This window comes from Amphibalanus amphitrite, unplaced genomic scaffold (genome assembly GCF_019059575.1).
Source record: "Amphibalanus amphitrite isolate SeventyFive unplaced genomic scaffold, NRLGWU_Aamphi_draft 000323F_arrow, whole genome shotgun sequence".
Classification (NCBI taxonomy): domain Eukaryota; kingdom Metazoa; phylum Arthropoda; class Thecostraca; order Balanomorpha; family Balanidae; genus Amphibalanus; species Amphibalanus amphitrite.
In genome coordinates, this window is record NW_024881818.1 from 179,081 (window position 1) to 197,968 (window position 18,888).

General features: G+C 46.0%; 2 protein-coding genes across 11 annotated transcripts in view; one reads left to right on the plus strand and one right to left on the minus strand.

Moving 5' to 3' along the window:
* Window positions 1–13,645, minus strand: LOC122388443 (lectin BRA-3-like). 7 transcript variants are annotated; one of them, XM_043379520.1, is made up of 3 exons: window positions 13,607–13,645; window positions 909–1,389; window positions 1–363 (listed from the first exon to the last, which is right to left on the minus strand). In XM_043379520.1, the coding sequence occupies exons 2-3, from the start codon at window positions 1,128–1,130 to the stop codon at window positions 133–135; spliced, it is 453 nt and encodes a 150-aa protein (XP_043235455.1). In that variant the 5' UTR covers window positions 1,131–1,389; window positions 13,607–13,645; the 3' UTR covers window positions 1–132. The 7 variants fall into 7 exon arrangements, with proteins under 7 accessions (XP_043235455.1, XP_043235449.1, XP_043235453.1 ...); XM_043379514.1 differs by having other exon boundaries at window positions 13,581–13,617; XM_043379518.1 differs by having other exon boundaries at window positions 909–1,487; window positions 13,581–13,609.
* Window positions 4,889–18,888, plus strand: part of LOC122388442 (DNA polymerase epsilon subunit 2-like) — a 26,804-nt gene continuing 12,804 nt past the window's right edge. The window contains exons 1-2 of one of the 4 annotated variants that reach the window (XM_043379510.1): window positions 4,889–4,927; window positions 15,674–15,782. In XM_043379510.1, coding sequence (XP_043235445.1) covers window positions 15,715–15,782 — 68 coding nt within the window. In that variant the 5' untranslated portion in view covers window positions 4,889–4,927; window positions 15,674–15,714. Of the gene's footprint in view, window positions 4,928–14,327; window positions 14,415–15,673; window positions 15,783–18,888 lie in introns of those variants that run through there. The other 3 variants (XM_043379511.1, XM_043379512.1, XM_043379513.1) reach the window with 3 other exon arrangements.

Below are 18,888 nucleotides of genomic sequence, written 5' to 3' on the forward strand. Positions count from 1 at the left end.
TGATAGATTTTTCTGTTTTATTTGCGACTGGACTGGATGAGATAGATATTGCAGCGCGTTTCTCCGTGAAAGATAAAATCGCTGTTTATCTGGTGCTTTGTATCTCAACGCTCGGTGACACGGGGCCAACACTCAGGCCAATTTATAATAGCAAATGACGAAACAGTTGTAGCTGCAGTCGACATTGGACCAGTATCCGTCGCGGTCCATGTAGACACAGTCACGGCCGTGGGTGTCGTAGGGCTGGCCGTCCTTCCAATGAGTGTAGTTGGCCGGCCGGCCGCCCTGCCACAACCAGGGACTGGAGGAGTTCGCCCTGCGCAGACCCAGCCAGGCCGAGTTGCCTCCGGTCAGCAGGTGCACCTGTGCAGCACGGAGGTCACCAATCGTGAGATCAGCAAAACGGCCGGACAGCATATACTCACTCAGTGGTGTCTGTGAAGGGTAAATTAGCCAGAAGCACAAGTGCGCAACGTTTGGTTACTTACAAATAGGTTATTGATGAATCAGATAACTTATGATAATGTAGCGACATTGTTGTTTTACATATATTTAAGTAATTAATAGTCATCATAGCTCCCATGGTCAGGCATACATCCCCATCTATTTTGTTTAGGTACGAGTAATTTTGTCTATCATTCAGTTCATTTAGTCTCGGTACCCAATCGTCCGTCTGTAACCAACAACATCTGCATATCAATACTTAACTAATTCGTAAAATGAGCCTAGCAACACCAAGATTCCTATAGATAACCAGCACCGCAAGGACGGCTCGACGGGAACCATCCAATGGGCTTAGCCACTGACCCACCTGGCCTGGCATCGGGTGCCGGCCACACCCCCTGGGGACAGACAGAGGATCCAAGGGCGTAGCTGCCTGTTCCGCTCTCACTGCACCCAGCACTCACCCTCTCCTGACTGGGGGCGCTGAGCACCTCTGGCAGGGTGACGTCCGCCCCGAAGAAGTGGCACGTCTGCACGGCCTCGTCGGCGTCCATGGAGGAGAAGGGCGGTACCAGCGGCAGGTAGCACTCGCCGTCAGTGAGGGCCAGCCAGTCGGGACTGGGACACGACAGGACGGCGGTAATGACGGCGAGCAGCAGAGCCGCCAGTCTGGGCATGGGCGACATGGCCGGGCACGGGCGGAACAGGGAGATGAGGATGGGCTGTGACAGGCTGCAGTGGGCTGTGGCGGGCTGCGATGAGCGATGATATGCCTCGGGCTGTTTCTGTTGACCCTGCTGCGACTGAGCCAGGCACCGTTTCGCTCCGGGTGGGATGGACGCGTGGTCTGCCGTTCAGTCGGTGTTCGGCCGGTTTAATAGTCGTCATCGCACTGAGGCTATCGCGTGGGACCCAAGGCAGTTGGTGCCCTGTCTTCTGCCCGAACTGCGACGGATATGTGGTAATTCTATTTCCATAGAACTCGGATTCTAACTTCTAAGCTATACATTACGTACGGAGAATACTTCGCAGTTTCATTTCGACTGTAGGGGAAGGTGGGGTAAGACGGCCCAGCGGGGCAAGACGGACCACCAGCCCTCCCGGCTGAACCGATGCTGGTATCTTCTGCTCTATGCACTCACTATGTTTGTTTTCCTTCGTAATAATGGCCACCTTGAGCTCATGCTGCTAGGATGCATAGCTTTTGAGTTATTGAGAAAAATGTTGTTTTTCATCAAACCGATCTAATATAAGAGGTCTACGGGTGATTCAATTACGGCGCCTTTCTTGCATGATTAGTTTCTATTGTGCACTTAACTGTGAAGAACAAAGTTATAAACTTAGTTATAGTCACACTTTCGGAAAGGCGAGGTTTTGCAATGTTGCGCTATTTGACATATACGTCATGATAATGACAGAATTTAGATTTGGGGCAAGACGGACCACTGTGGTCCATCTTACCCTGTGGCGGTCCATTGTACCCTGCATATGGAAAGTTCTTTTCCAAAACATTGACACAAGTTTAAGTAAGCTAATTTTTCAGGAAGGAGTCTTTGTTGCATGTGAGCCATGCATGCAAGTGCTCAGTTAGCATGCATTCATGCCAAACGACAATCAACACACATGTTCCCAGCTTTTAGCTGCACTTCCATCACACATGAGTAAAGAATAAAGGCTCATTTTGTTATTTTACCATTCTGGTTACTTTTTCTTACAAGAGTACAGAGCAGAAGTGAACACATGAACGGATAGCAGGCACTGCAGGGTGGTCCGTCTTACCCCACGTTTTTTCTTGTCTGAGTTTTTGACATGCCCCTCTTTAAGAGCATCCACCACCTAGATGTCTTTAATTTGAAATTTAGTCTTTACACATATCAACAGAGGAAGGATTGAGCATTCCGAAGACTATAAATAATATGAATTACGAGAGCAGTGTACCAAGATATGCGGCCTCAAACCTTAGCTGGTCCGTCTTACCCCACCTTCCCCTAGGTACATTAGGCAGTAGGCACTCCAAGTCCGAGGTAAACACTGACTTATTTCATTCTTGTGCAGGTGAAGAAAATGAGGTCTACCTTCAACAATGAAAAATGAAAAAGGTAGGTAAAGCCTATATTTTGAAAATGTGTACCTACCTATCTTTTCTTGATGACCCATTCAATTGTGCATATAGGCCTACAAAACAATAAATACCTAGGTATTGAATGGCATAGGACAAATACGGCTTTTTGACCAACGTGGGTACGCTGAAAGCCTCAAAGCTCAGCCTATTCCAATTTCCATTTTATTTGTATTTCTATTTATTTGTTGTAACGACATAGGTATCTTTTAGTTCGTTTTTTTTTTGTGGTGCAAACGTACTTCAAAAAAGGCAGCTTACACACAAGCAAACGGACAAAAAGTCCGACAAATCAACCAACAGCCAGACAATCAGACAGACAAACAGACAAACAGATAAACATAAAAAGAGATAAAGCTTGAATGCAAAAAAAAAAAAAGCATATGAGCATAGGCAAGCATGAAGGAGACATATTGACAAAATGATAGAAAAACAAGACGAGCTCGTTCTTGGACAGGATGCAAGCACTGTAAGCAATCGTCTGTCGGAATTGTGCAAGTTCGTGGTAGCGACTAGCGATGCTGTTGGCTGTGTGTCCTGCAGTGGTGCAGTGCCTCGCCCCACATGCCGCACCAGCCGGCGGTTCCCAGAGCATATCAATATAGAACATCGTAGTTCCTGCCGGAGCGTCGACATGCGCGATGGGAGCGCTTCACGGAACCTCCCACTGCTCGGGGAACGGGACCGAGCGAATGAGAGAGCGTCATTGCATGCGCCCCAGGCCCGCCAGGGGGTCAACTAAATCATGCATTCACTAGCAAAACCTAGCCCTCGCCGGTCGAGGGGGGACGCGGGTGCCGTCCCCCCATAGGGTTTTTCGTGATAGCTCCGAACGCGCTGGCGATAGAGAGATGAAACTTGGGATACCTGACCTTTGATTCAAGCCGGATCTTTTAACACCAACCGCATTTTCGGGTCAGGTCAGGTCACTGACCTATGACGTCATAAGTGAACCTCTGCACGGTCTTCAGATGTCGCACTCGCAACTTCGCAACGCCCTCACTGCCAGAGGAACTTTCACAGGGAAATGAACCTTGCAGGTGCCAGAAGCAAACAAAACATTTTTTATTGATCGGGATGCTCTTAAATCGTAGCCAATGAGTTCCTCTTTAAAATGGTAACAGTGCATGCTTATATCTTCAGCGGTTTTCTTACAATTAGCGTTATTCCTTAAAGGAAATAGTTCACTTTCACGAAATTATTTTTTTTGCAATGGATTTATGATTTTTTATGTTCAAAATGATCAGCAAAGAAAATAAAACCTATTTATAACAAAAGATTATTTTCTATATTTTGATAATAAGAAGAACTTTTCAGTTTCTGTAAGGCACAGGCGATCCAGTATGAAAAGAGCATGGGTCCCGAAAATTCTTCAGAAACTAGAGAAATGATCGCGGCCACCGGCATTTGGGCGATCTGCTGCTGCTGAATGTCCTTATTTATCAGTACGAGAATTTCTCTAGAGTTCTCGTAGATAATTTCTCTAGTTTCTGAAGAATTTTCGGTACCCATGCTCTTTTCATACTGGATGCGAATATATGCAAGGCACACATCCTCAACGCAAGACACCTTTTTCGGGACGAGAAATAGAATATCTTTGCCTAGGGTGATCGTTGGGCTGTAAAAGCTCCTGATTTATGCTCGTCTCAGCCCAGGCTACGGAACTGCTATTCCAGTTCAAAACCCATGTTAAAAAGTGAACTATTTCCTTTAAGGTGACGCAGTGCACACTCCTTCCCCTATTCAACAAGACACAACACACATACACACACATCTTGAATATATTTGAATGCAATTGTAATACCTAATTTGTTTATTATTTACATCAAAATCATCATCCGAAAACGCCTACCTTGACTTGATTCAAGTTGTGCCATTTCGGTCTCGATGGCTCAGTGGTACCTACTCCTTGCCTACTGGTTTTCTAAGGCATTGGATTGGTCCCGAATGGTGCAATCTTTTTTCAGTGGTTCAGATTGTTATGCTGAATACAAATTCGTACATAACGTCATTTTCACAAACACTATCTTTTTCATAAATGGCGCACTTGGCTCGCTTATGGTGTATTCTGGTGAACAAGTACCACAAGCCACAATATCGTGAATGAATACCACTCACTGTGATACCACTGCTATTATTTGTGTTTTGGCGAAGTAATGCTAGCACGAACAATGAATCATTATTGAATACAATATTATTTTGGAATGAATGCTACAGGCTACATGCTACTAATTAAATGCGGAATAAGCGTTTCTAGGGTCGATAAGTACTTGTCGATTATAGTTGTCCATCACTATTAGACTACCGCGCGAAAACAACACACCCCGACACACCGCACTGTGGCACGGGGATGGAGTTATAACGGTAATGATATTTAATTATAATAATTATACGTTGCGGCTGATCCAGTAAGGATGCATGCTAATTTATAAGTTTGTTAGTGAACCGATGCTGATGCTGGATCCAAGAGAAATTGCTTATTTGTATTGCAATTGCGTGGGAAGGCATTGAAGGGCAATGGGCATCATCATCATCATTCAAGTTTGAAATGCATGCATGAGCATAGGTGGAATACTTTACTTGGGTGGAACTTATTGTTGTGGATTATTCTGCCAGCCTCAGCCTCTTGTTTATATGCTCTTGCTTTTCATGGCTGTTTAAGAAGGTATAGATAGATGCTGTTCATGTTTTTTGGTTAGTTGTTACCTATGACAATTTGAGGCAAAGTCATTAAGGTTAAGGTTAAGGTTAAGGTTGATGAGCTAGGTTAGACTTGGTCTATTTGGTGCTCATGTCCGGTAGGATGGTACATAGAAGGATCAACAGTAGACATATGTAGGATTGATGACTAGGAATGGCAGGTGGTAGCCCAGTGTCGGTCGAGTCTGTTCTTGAAGGCATTTGTAGAAGGCGCAGAAACAACATGATCAGGGAGCTCATTCCAGGGCGTAACGACTCTATTCGAGAAAAACTTGGCTCTGAAGTGATGGGCTGCTCTCTTTTTCTCCAGCTTCAAGTGGTGTCCCCTGGTCCTTGTGTTATCTTGTAGTTTGAACAGCTTCGTGGGGTCAATATCTAACTTGTTGGTAAGAATCTTGAAGGTTTCAATCAGGTCACCACGAGCAGCCCTGTCCTTCATGCTCATCAGGTCCAGCTTCCTTAGCCTGTCCTCATAAGAAAGATTTCTGATTTCTCGAACGAGTTTGGTTGCTCTCCTCTGAATCTTCTCCAACTTCAGTATATCCTGGGCCATATGGGGTCCCACTGATGGCAAACAGTAGTCCATGTGTGGTCGAACGTAGGTAGTGTAGAGAGCCTTGAAGTTTTCAGTGGTGAGACGACTGAAAGTCATCTTGAGTAGTCTCAGCGCTACCATGGCTTTCTTAGCTGCTGCGTCACAGTGAGCAGTGGCCTTCAGGTCCTTTGAAATGATGATACCAAGATCACGTTCAAGATCAGTCTTCTTTAGTATCATGCTAGTCCCCTTATCATCAGTCATTTCATATTCAAAAGTGGCATCTGCATGACCACAGTGCATGATTTTGCATTTGTCGGTATTGAATTTAAGTAACCATTTTGAAGACCAGTCCATAAGCTTTTCTAGGTCTGATTGCAGAACCTCACAGTCATTGACAGATGAAATCCCACGAAATAACTTGGTGTCGTCAGCAAACAGTTTACATTCGCTTTGAATGAGTTCAGGTAGGTCATTGACGTATAGAATGAATAACAACGGTCCCAAGACCGACCCCTGGGGTACTCCGCTTGTAACCTTGATGATACTGGATGTACTCTGACCGACTGTCACCTGTTGGGATCTGTCCGTTAGAAAGCTCTGGATCCATTTAAGTATATTGCCTTTTATGCCGTAAGCCTCCAGTTTCTTGATGAGTCGCTTGTGGGGAACTTTGTCGAATGCCTTTTGGTAGTCAAGATAGATGATGTCAACATTTTGGCCTTCATCAAGCCACCTTGTCCAATCCTCAAGTGACTCTAATAGGTTCGTTTGACATGATCTACCTTTTGTGAAGCCATGTTGATGTGTACTCAACAGATTGTTTCTTTTCAAGTGTGAGCATACTTCTTTCAGGATCAGTCTCTCAAGAACTTTACATAGTTGACAGGTCAGGCTTACTGGCCGATAGTTCTGCGGCTTCTTCTTGCTACCCTTTTTGAATATGGCAGTGATCCTTGCTCGTTTCCACATTAATGGGAGTATACCAAACTGTAGGGATCTGTTAAACAGCATGGTGACTGGTTTGGTAAGTTGGTCCACACATCTTTTCAAGATGATTGTCGGTATACCATCTGGACCTGCTGCCTTCCCTTCTTGGAGATTTAGCAGTTGGTTGTGCACCTCAATTTCTGTCAGTTGGATGCCTGTTAACGAAAGTTCATCACCAACACGGTCCTGAAACTCGGGTAACGGTCCTGTACCTTCGGTTGTAAACACTGATTGGAAGAACTTGTTCAGTGTATCAGCTGCCTGTTGGTCATCTTCGGTTATTTTTCCTTCATCAGTCTCTAAACCTTTTACTTCTGGTTTCACCTTGAGTTGATTTCGAATGTATGTATGGATTCGTTTCGGTTCTTTCTTGCCAAGTACTGCCAACTTATTTTCATACTGCTGTCTGGCATTCTTGATGCTTTGCGCAGTCTTGTTTCTTTGCATGGCATAGATATGATAGGTCTCCTCTGTTCTGGACTGCTGGTAGGCCTTCCAAAGAGCATGTTTGAGTTTGACCTCTTTTAACAGTTTCTTTGTCCACCAGGGTGCTAGCTTGTGATTGCCATTGCGTCTCTTCCAAATGGGTACATGTTCATGAATAGCTTTCATCAATACATTGTAAAAACCACTCCACATGGCTTCCATATCCATCTCTCCATATACATTCCAGTTAACATTTTCCAGACTGTCTTTGATTCGATCGTATCTCCCTTTTTTAAAATTGTACCTGGCTATGTCTATCTTGTTGGTTCCAGAGATATCAAGCATTGATCTAAATTGGTAACACCAGGTCAGGACCAGGTGGTCACTTTTGCCTAATGGCACCCTAGTTTCCACCTGATCTATACTGTATTCTTGATTGGTGAAGATAAGGTCCAGTTGTGACGGATTGCACCCTATCCTGAACCGTGTATCAAACTCGACACACTGAATCCAGTATAGGTCTTGGACCATCTCAAAAAAGGACACCTGACCGGAACCAGCCGGACCAGACACTCTTCCCCTCTTCCAGTCAATCTGGGGATAATTGAAGTCTCCCATCACCTGAATGTGCTTCACGTGGCTCGCTTGTGCCATCTTGAACAACTTGTTCAATTCAAAGTCATTGTCAGCTGTACTCGTTGGAGATCTATAACATACTCCTATTAAAATTGATTCAACATGTGATAATTTAATCACGCACCATACTGATTCATCAAATGCTGAATCATTCAATACAGGACATTCCATTACCTGTAGATTGTCCTTGACGAACAACAACACGCCTCCACCTTTTTTGCCTTCAATCCTGTCATACCTTGCAGCAGGATGATATCCTTGCAACACAAACTGCTCCTTCATCCATACCTCTGTGACACCTATAACATCTGGCCTCTCAGCATCAATACATGAACGAAACTCATCCAACTTGTTGCTTAGATTATTGGCATTTGTGTACCAGCATTTCAGTTTTCCTTTACATGACACTTCATCATCTAGGTTGATGGCATGATTGGATCTACCTCCACCTGGGGATGACCTTCCCCCGAAAGATAACGTGACCCTCTCTTCCTTTCTCTTCCAACTCGTTCCTGAGCTTCTTTTGCTCTTCTCTTTCTTCTGGTGTCAAATCATGAGTCAAATAGACATTGGGGAATCCTCGTTCTTTCAGCTTTGTTCTTTGCTTGATAAGCATGTTGACTTGCTCTTTGTCTTTGACTGTGATTAACATCAACCTTGGTTTAGTCCTGCCATTTGATGATGATCCTTCTTGTTTCTTCCCCAGTCGTATCACATTTTCAATATCCACAGCCTCTTCACCAACCAGAGCCTTTACCACCTTTTTGAACACGTCCTTATCATGTTCGGCTCTGTCCTGTGGATTGTCCGCCACACTCTCGTCGATGTTGTGCAGAATGACATTTTTCCCCCTTTTTTCTTTCTCGAACTTGTCTTGAACAAGCCTTTTCAGATCACTGGTACAGCTGCCCTGTTTGTTCAATGAGGCTTCTAGCTTGGCTTGCTTGTCGTTGATCTCTTTGCATAGTTTGTTTTCCATGCTTTTCATTTTACTTTCTATGCTGGTTTCCAAAACACCAGTGGTCTTCGTTTTTTCAATAGCTTGGATAATGCTTTTCTCCATTTCTTTCAAATGCTTTTCCATATCTTTTTGATCCCTGCTGACCTGTGTAATGGTCGTCATGTTGGGTTTACACCCTATGCAGAGCCATACAAAGTCTTTGTTGAACCTACATAAAGCTTTGAAAGCCTTTGTGGATAGCCCCTGACATTTGGGATGGAACCATTTCTTACACATGTCACACATGACACAATCCTCACCATTTTTTATCTTTGTCCCACAGTCCTTGATCCCTCCTGTACATATATACCCATGTTTCTTTGTCTTACCACAAGGCGAGAATCCAACAACCACCTCACTATGGGCCTGTTCCAGCGCCTCCAGAAACCTCCAGAAAGCTCCAGAAAGCTCTAGAAACCTCCAGAGAGCGTTCCAGCGCCTCCAGAAAGCTCCAGAAAGCTCTCGCCAAAGCTCCAGAAACCTCCAGTAGCCTCCAGAGAGTTGGGAGGTCCAAATTTCTCTGGAGGCTCTGGTCTACAATTATGGCACACATGTGACAATCACGAATGTAAACAAAGGACTTTTGACTGATTATTTTACAACTTGAATGTAAAGAAAATTACATTGCTATAATCTTGTTATTCTTTCTGTTGTGCTCGACTCAAAAAAATTTACCGACTCGACTCATCATTCAACCTCAGAAAGCCCTGACTCAACTCTGACTCAAACAAGGAGCTGATTTTTTCCCTTGACTCGACTCATGACTCAAGCGGCTCAATGAAAATATGAGTCGACTCAAACTTGACTCAAATTTTTTGTTGAGTCAAGTGAGTTGACTCAAAATTGACTCTGATAAAAAAAAATCTTGAGCGGGGGAGGGGGGTGAAAAAGTCCGGCAACAGGGTCAGGGAAGCGGGGGTGGGGAATGAAAAGCTTGTTTCTGGAAAGTTGAGTCAGCTGACTCATGTTCCTAAATGTTTGACTCAACTCAATGTCAAAGTTATTTTACTGACTCAACTCTGACTCAACTCAACGCCTTAATATTTTTGTCCGACTCAACTCTGACTCAACTCAACAGCTCAAAAATTTATCCGATTCGACTCAAATCTGACTCATTTGAGTCAGAGTTGAGTCAAATTTTTGACTCGACTCATGAGTCAAGCACAACCCTGTTAAATAAATCTTAATTTATTTAACAGGGTTCAGGAAGACGCTACTCCTGCCCCGAGACCGGGGGAACCCAGAGCCGTGATCCAGTCTGCGGCGTCCACCCAACCAGGAAATCAAGCCAGCCCGCGCCCTCCTGGAGCCCGAGTAGGCACAGACGAGAAGTGACTATATCAAGACAGTAAAAGGAAAAGGAAAGTCCGCCAAAGCTTGAAGGTTTTATACACAAACTCTGATCAATTTCTCAACAAGAGAGATGACCTAAGTATGTTCATTGCTGACAAGAGCCCAGACCTGATTCTGTTGACAGAGGTCATCCCTAAGGCACAATCAAATCCAATCCCTGAAGCACTTTTGGCACTCAGTGATTACTCCATGTACTGCAACTTCAATCCCCAAGACAGCAACCTGGGCAGCAGTGGCATGAGGGGGATAAGTATATATGTGCATCAAAACCTTCAGGCAACAGAGATAAATCTCAGTCATATCCCCTTCAGCGAGCACTTGTGGGTTGACCTGACTCTGTCTGCACCTGACAAGCTGCTTATTGGGTGCTTGTACCGCAGTCCCTCAGGTGATGCAACAGCATCTGTGCAAATGCTCGACCACCTCATCCATTATGCAACATCTTTGAACTATTCTCACCTGCTGCTTGCTGGAGATTTCAATCTGCCTCAAATCGACTGGTCTTTAGGTGTTTCTTCAGCACCACACAACCACAGCTCTCATGCTTTTGTTGAGGTTGTTCAAGACTGTTTTCTCTATCAGCACGTTACAGAACCCACCCGTTTCAGAATTGGTGAGGCACCCAGCACTCTCGATTTGATCTTTTCGAATGAAGAAGGGATGGTACAAAATGTCACATACCACCACGGCCTTGGACGTAGTGACCATGCCATCATCTCTTTTGATCTTCAATGCTATGCTGTCAGAACTGCGTCAGCAGGACCAAATCCTCTCAACCTCCACCGAATCGACTTCAGTCTTCTGAATCATCTGATAAGAAGTGCCAACTGGGACAGAGGACAGGACATGCCACTTGAAGAGCAGTACTGTCACTGGAAGAGTCTGCTTATGGACCTCACCAGCAAGTGTGTCCCTGGTATCTCACAGAGAACAGTGAAGAAAAACATATACATGACCAAGGAAGCACTCAAACTGAAGAAGAAGAAAAGATCCACATGGTTACAATATCTGCATACCAAGGACCCCATTGATCATGCCCGGTTTGTCAGAGTCAGAAACGACCTCAGAAGGATGACCAGAAACTTGAGACATGACTTTGAAACGAGACTGGCACGGGACATAAAGATGAACCCCAAACACTTTTGGAGATATGTCCACTCTCGATCCAAGACGAGGTCCAAGGTTGAGCACCTACTGCATGCCGACGGCTCCCTTGCCATCGACGACAGTGACAAAGCCGCTGTTCTGAACGAATACTTTTCCAGCGTTTTCTCTGCCGAAGACTCGACTATTCCTCCATTCCATGTGAGGTACTCTGGTCCTGAACTCGAGCCTGTTACAATCACCCCTGAGACGGTCATCAACAAGCTCCAGGGTCTCAAACCCTCCAGCTCTCCAGGCCCGGACGGCATTCATCCACGAGTCCTCTCTGAGACTGCCGAGTCTATTGGCCCATCTTTGGCACGGCTATACAACGCGTCCTTGGCATCGGGTGAGGTTCCGTATGAGTGGAAGCTGGGCCAAGTTGTCCCAATATACAAGAAGGGGAACAAACAGCTGCCGACAAACTATAGGCCTGTCAGCTTGACTGCTGTTCCATGTAAGGTTCTGGAGTCCATCATTCGGGACCTCATCATGAACCACTTGGTCTCTACTGGCCAGCTCCACAACGCTCAGCATGGTTTTCGTCCGAAACGCTCTTGTGCAACTCAGCTGTTAGCTACTCTGGAGGACTGGAGCAGGGCGATTGAGAGAGGCGAGACCGTGGACGCTATCTATCTGGACTTTTCTAAGGCATTTGACACTGTGCCCCATCAGCGACTCCTACACAAACTCAGGGCATATGGGATCGGAGAACATCTTGTCAGATGGATATCAAGTTTCCTGCGTAATAGAAAACAAAGAGTTGTTCTGAACGGATCACACTCTGACTGGGCCACAGTCAGTAGCGGCGTTCCCCAGGGCTCGGTCCTGGGACCCCTTCTGTTTGTCCTGTTCGTCAACGATCTTCCAGGCCTGATACACGGCGGGATACAGATGTTCGCGGACGACACAAAGATTTACCGTCCTGTTCAGAACCCCTCGGATGCGGCTCTACTCCAGGCGGACATCTCCACGGCAGTCGACTGGTCCAGCAAGTGGTGCCTCAGTTTCAACTCCCAAAAGTGCAAGCTTATACACGTCGGCAAGCGCATTCCACATCAATCATATGTCATTGGAGACTGCCAGCTTGCTGAAGTTGAAGTCGAGCGTGACCTAGGCGTCCAGATCGATCGGGACCTCAAGTTTCGTGAACAAGCCGCTGCAGCGGTATCCAGAGCCTCCCAGATGCTCGCGGTGATTCACAAGTCCTTCGAATGCATCGATGCCATCACACTACCTCTTCTGTACAAGACCCTGGTACGACCGCACCTCGAGTATTGCAATATAGTATGGGGCCCTTTCAATCGCGCTGACCAGCAAAAGGTGGAACGTGTCCAAAGACGAGCAACTAAGATGATTCCGTCTCTGAGGAGCCTACCGTACGACCAACGACTACGCTCGCTGAAACTCCCATCTCTCTACTACCGAAGGCGTCGTGGCGACATGATTATGACCTACCAGCTTTTTCACGGCGGTGTCGACCTCGATCCTGGGTCGTTTTTTGACTTGGCTGATTCTACTACGAGAGGGCACTCCTGGAAGCTATTGAAGCCTAGAGCGTCTTCCCGACCGAGGCGAAACGCGTACAGCGTCCGGGTCGTCAATGACTGGAATGGCCTCCCTGCTCACGTAGTTGAAGCGAGATCCTTGAATGAATTCAAGTCCAGGCTCGACCGCCACTGGGCCCACCTCCTCTATACCATCCACTCCAACGACTGATGCAGTGACATCGTCTCGGAGCTCGATAAGTCAGAGTCCCACAGGCCTAAGGGCCTTCAAAATTCTCGTACATCGTAAGTAAGTAAGTAAGTTAATAAAATTGAAAACAAATTTTGCATTTCAAGAGAGAACAATCGTCATTCTTTTGGTATATGTGATGCCAATCTCCAGAAATCTCCAGATTGCGTTCCAGCGCCTCCAGTAAAACCTCTGGTAGAGCCTCCAGTCAAGAATTTCTACTGGAGGCGCTGGAACAGGCCCTATCTTCTTCGCAGTCACTCGAATCAGAATCAGAATCATCTGAATCACACACTTTGACTGTTTTCGAGGCGTCGTTTTCCGTCTCTGTTGACGTTTTTGGCGCACTCGAGGAGCTAGGCAATCTAGAATTCCTAGAATTCAGGTTGTCTTTTTTTGGCGGCATTTTGCTGAAGAATATTCAACCGGTCTTTTTCGGATTTCAATAGAATGAATTTTCGATGATTTCAATATGTCCACGCTCCCTGTTTGTGCACCTCTCGTCTCAGTCTGTTGGCTTGACCTTGAATCAGACCCCCGGGCTACCGGGAGAGAAGGTGGTGGAGGCAGGGTATATAGAACAACGGGTACACCAACGACGCGGAAAGCGCCCATTTTACCTGGATGAGTTACATGGTAGGTGATATATTTTTTGAATATGGAAAAATATAGTATTCCATTCTGAAGAGTGAAGCCAAATTCATAAAGCAGTTATTTTTAAATTATATGTACCAGAAATAACATACTAACCATAGTTTAAAACTTAGTCTTAAGTTAGTTGAAAAGCGTATAGTTGATACTAAAATGGAAGGAATCAATGGAAGGCGGAAATGGCGCAGCTGTTTCATTCTTTAAATGTGTTCGCAAGCAGGATTTACGTGATGCTAGCGAAATCTATGAATATAATCGGTGATGCTGATTGGCTGATCGAGTCCGTGAGCAGTATCAGCGATTTACGCCTGTACAGGGTTGAGGCAATATGCGCATGCGCAGGAACTTTTGCTCTCATGGAGGGGCTTTTGGTACCTCGGGCAGCGCCCAATGCTTTTTGGACCTGTTATGGCCTCCGCATCGAAAAACGCTAGATAAAAAGGTTGTAGAGGAAGCTCGAGGCTACCTTTCCCCACAATAATATTGGCACTTTATCTTTTAGCTTACGCGTGAGGCTCGCTTGAAAAAGGTCGATTTAACATGGAAACCCTATGGGGTAGTAGTTTTTGAGCGCCCATTTGGCCTAATGCTACCAACTGTTACTGGCTACCCCTGGGTGGAGGAGCGGTCGGGAACACGTCCGGACGCCAGGAGTGGTGGGACCCTATATATGGCCTTGGGTGGGACAAGAGTTGTCCAATGTTGATAAGTTTTAGTATATTTGATAAAGTGAAGTGATCATTCCACCTTAACATTAGTTTTGAGTTGCGATCACGATAGCAAATTGGGGTCTGTGGCCTGATATCGCTGGTCTGGGCAGTGGGCATTCACAACATCAACATGAGAAATGCTGTAAATCCGAGATTAAATTTCAGAGCTGCATTTTTCAGATTTTAAGGGGCTTATGCATTTGGATGCCCCCTTAGAATTTGTGATATCAGCACAGTTGTAGTGATTTTTAAAACCTAATACTAGAAGAGAGCTGTTGCTGTGGCCATATATTCTGCTTTGCGCGCAACATCTGCCACGCCTAAGTTTTAAGATACCAAATTATTGTTGCCAAATGATGTTATGGGAACAGCTGAGGCTCCAAAAAGTAGACAAAAGTAAAAGTAATATCTTTAAAACCAGTGAATATTTTTCAGTGAGATTCGGTACATTTATTCATTTTTGCTTTTCTGAACCACAGTAATCACTTTCATGCCAATTCATGGACTTTTAAAGGTGGGAGGGTCCCTTTTATGTCTACTGAGCATGCTTCAGGTTACAGGTATATGTTGATGTACTGGACATAAATTGTCATCACTAAATTCTTATGAAAAATGATCATCATAAGTATGGAAAATGAGTGGGCACCAGTGACCAGCAGAGTAAGCACTAAGATAAAAACATTTTTAGCAACTGACACTTTTGACTTGGCACCAACATGCACCAAGAGAAGTTAATGCAGGGTAGAAGAGAAGGGGCTTCTATACAAAAATGGCTGCAAGTTAATCAGCTATGGTGTTGTTGAGATATGAGGCTCCCAGAAGTATTGCAGGCTATGCCAGACTGCTATTACTTGCACTTTTTGCTACTTTGATTCTAAAGACTTACTTTGTTGTAAATTTAGTCTAACCTTCAGTTACAAGTAAAAAATAATAGATATGCTCTGGCAGCTTTGTATTTTTTATGGCTGATGAGTGAATAGTAATAATACATTGAACTTGGATGGGAAATTGATCAAAGCTTTCAAGTTAACTGGTATTCTAGGTCTCTTCCTTTTTTACTGTAAAATTATAGTCAAGCTTATTTTAAGACTTAAGGGTCAATATGACATTTTTTGGACACCTGTTGTCACTACTGCAGGTCACCACCTAGTGTCGTTGATGACTTCTTCTGATATCAATGCATAGTGCATTTCTTCATCCCATTTACTATTGACACATTCTTGTTTCAGAAAAAAAAACATAATAAAAGAAGACTTCCATAATCTCCGGAATGGAGCGTTCAGCACTGAAGCACAGTGTCAACTCTACCTTCAGGTTGAATGGATACACTCTTAAAAAGTAAAATATTCTCATTTTTCTTTAAAAGTATTATATTCTGTTCTCTTTGTGCACATTATGCGATTATGAGAGGTATATTAGTTTTTGCTTATTAACTTAGAGTCCCCAAATATAAATTATAAAGTGTGCTAAATTTGAAAGCAGCTCTGTCAACTACCAACAAAAGTTTTGAAACAAGATGTTGAACAAAGTCTTCTAAGGTACCTTGACATGACCTTCACATGATATTTGACACCCATCATAAGCCATGAGCAGTGCTGGAAATGAGGCCGCTTTCTGGTCCCGGCGTTTTATTCTCAGGGTGGGTTACCCCCATCTAGCGCTTAGCCTTTCGGGACCCACTCAGGGTCGCGGCTGTTTTTCACCGCTCGGCCCATTCGAGATGCAAAGTTGATAGTCCCACGAAGTTTATTTGGGGCATCTTAATATACGACTCCGAAATTAATCGATTCTACAAAACCTTTTTCTTTCATCAATATGCATACATTTAACAGTAACTCCAGACTAGGCTGGTTTGGCTGGCCCTAAATAGGCTTCGTTTGGCTATTAACTTTGCATCTCGACTGGGGCGAGCGGCGAAAACAACCGCGACCCTGAGTGGGTCCCGAAAGGCTGAGCGCTAGATGGGGGTAACCCACCCGGAGAATAAAACGCCGGGACCAGAAAACGGCCTCATTTCCAGCACTGTGCAGTTGGGGCAACCACGATTTCACATGTCGGCATGTTTCTACTCGGAGAAGACCGGAAATTCGCGGATAATGTGCGCTGACAATGCATACACTGAATCACCATTCTGCCCTGTCTCATCTCAAGAAATAGTCATAAGTGAAATGTCATCCCAGTCAGGGCCATGAACTTTTTGGAGCAGGTGTAAAATAGATTAAATCGAAGGTACTGAAAGCTGTGCTATCGTGCGAGGGTACTGACGTGATTGGCCATTTTTACGTGCATTACATGTATACTCTCGGAAACAAGGGAGGGCGAGTTGTCCACTCGACCTTTCCCTTCGCCTAAGTGCGATCTATAATCACCATAAAGGCATGAAAGGAAAAAGAAATAGTGTGCCTTGAAGTGTCAAACTTGTGGCTTTAAAATTTATCTGCTAAAAGATGTTTGAAATGCCTTGATTGGGCAAAGTGCTGAAATTGTGTCACATATGTTAGCACCGGCGGCTGCAGGCCGGGCCGCCCGGGACCACCGAGCGGGCCATGCGGCGGCCGGCCGACCACGTGGCGCTCGGGGCTATGCCGGCACTGAGCTGGCTCATTGTAAGCGGCCCCGTGATTGGCTGTGTGGGCTCCTGCCCTCGGGCGCCGGCGAGGTGACCTCGGGTCGGCGCACGGGGCTCGAGGGGAGTTCGTTCTGGATGCTCGGCGGGGAAGTGCTCGCTGTGTGGGCGGAAGTGGTGCTCTGGCTGTGGTGTGGTGGTGGTGCACAATACAGCAAGTGAAATATCTTAACTGGTGTGGAGAGGAGCTGGACCAGTGGAAAAAGGGACGAGACAGTGAACAGCAGCGAGTCTTCTCAGCGTGCGAGTAGCCGATCATTTCCTTCCATCCGGGACTCATAACACGGCCTCTTCCAGGGTGTGTGAGGGAGGCAGCCACAGTGTCTCGCCATCGAGTCACTGAGCTTAAACTCGTTCCCCGGGTCTTGCCATCGAGGCTCGGGTGCGGGGTCTCCGCTCAGACAGGGGTGCGACCAGTCGGCTCCGGCTAACCTTGCCATCGAGGCGCCGGAGTATCGGTTGATCTGTCCGATTACAGTGGTCTCGCCATCGAGAGGCTGGAATCGGGCAGCGGCTGGCGTCTTCCTCACCATCCTGATCTACCCATCGCTCTCCTACAGTCCTTGTCTATCATCCGGCTAAGTAAGTGTCGTTGGCGTGTGAAATACCAGAGGACACGTGGCGACATTTCTGGTCCTCCGGGCCGGATTGCGACCCAGTGAGCTGAACAGGAGAAGATGGGGATAGAAAAAGAAGAGGCAAAGGATGTCAAACGGCCCGATCCCACTGCAGATGGAGCTTTCAAGGATGTTAGAGATCAAGAGCTTGCTGATCTGCGACGACTGCGTGGTATCAAGAGGGCTGTCGTGACGAGGGTGTCCAAGGTGTTAGAGGCAGAGATAGCAAGACAGCGGAACCGCGATCGCATCCAGGAGGTAAATAGAAGGCTGAAAGAAGCTTTTTCTGATTTGAGAAAAGCTCATCAGGAGTATGAAAGCAAACTCAATGACGCAGAACTGGACGAAGCTCAGGGATACGCTGATAATCTTGAAGAAGAAGAGTCGGCTATTCAAGGGAAGATCCAGGAGTATCTTCAGGGGTTGGATGAAGCCAAGTCATCAGCTGCCACCTCCCGTCACGCTCGAAGTCGTGCCAGGTCACACACGTCTGCAGAGACGGCCGCCTCAGTCCGGTCACGAGAAGCGGCAGTTGAGTTGGATGATGCCGACCGCCAGGTGAACGATGTTAGAGCACAGCTCGAAGAGGCACGTCGTATCAGAAAAGAACGCTTGGAGAAAGAAATGGCGCGATTGGAAGCAGAGAAGTTACGACAGCAAGAACAATGGAACTTAGAAGAACGTGACGATGCACTGGAACTAAAGAAAGCAGAAAGGGCTAGAGCCAGGGCGGCTCGAAAGCTACATATGTACCGCGCTGCGGAAGATGAACTTAATTGGGACCGTCGACATGACTTCGATGACACCGCCATCAAGGACAGCAAAGGGTCTGCTGAAGGTACGGGGGTGGATCAAGCCACCGAAACACCAAATTGCCGGGACGCGCCCGACAATGTGGTTGACTCAAGATCACAAGACCAGAACGACGGACCCAAGGCAGCACCGGAAGTAGATGGTTCATCTTTGAACCCAAAGAACTGGACATCAAACAACAAAGGTCAAGAGAAGCCTGGGCATCCACCTCATGGGATGTCAGCAGCTTTCTCGAACAGTGTTCCGCGTCTCAGCTTGCCGCGGTTCACGGGAGATCCAAGTGAGTGGCCGCGTTGGATCAGCCTCTTCAGAGCACTGGTTCACGATCAGGTGTCTCTCTCTGACACGGAGCGGATGGCGCATCTACAACAAGCAGTAGATGGAGTTG

Coding starts and splice junctions, on each gene's coding strand:
- LOC122388443 (XM_043379520.1), bottom strand. CDS start 1,130: ATGTCGCCCATGCCCAGACTGGCGGCTCTGCTGCTCGCCGTCATTACC. Junction 364..908: donor GCGCCCCCAGTCAGGAGAGG/GTGAGTGCTGGG, acceptor CGTGCTGCACAG/GTGCACCTGCTGACCGGAGG.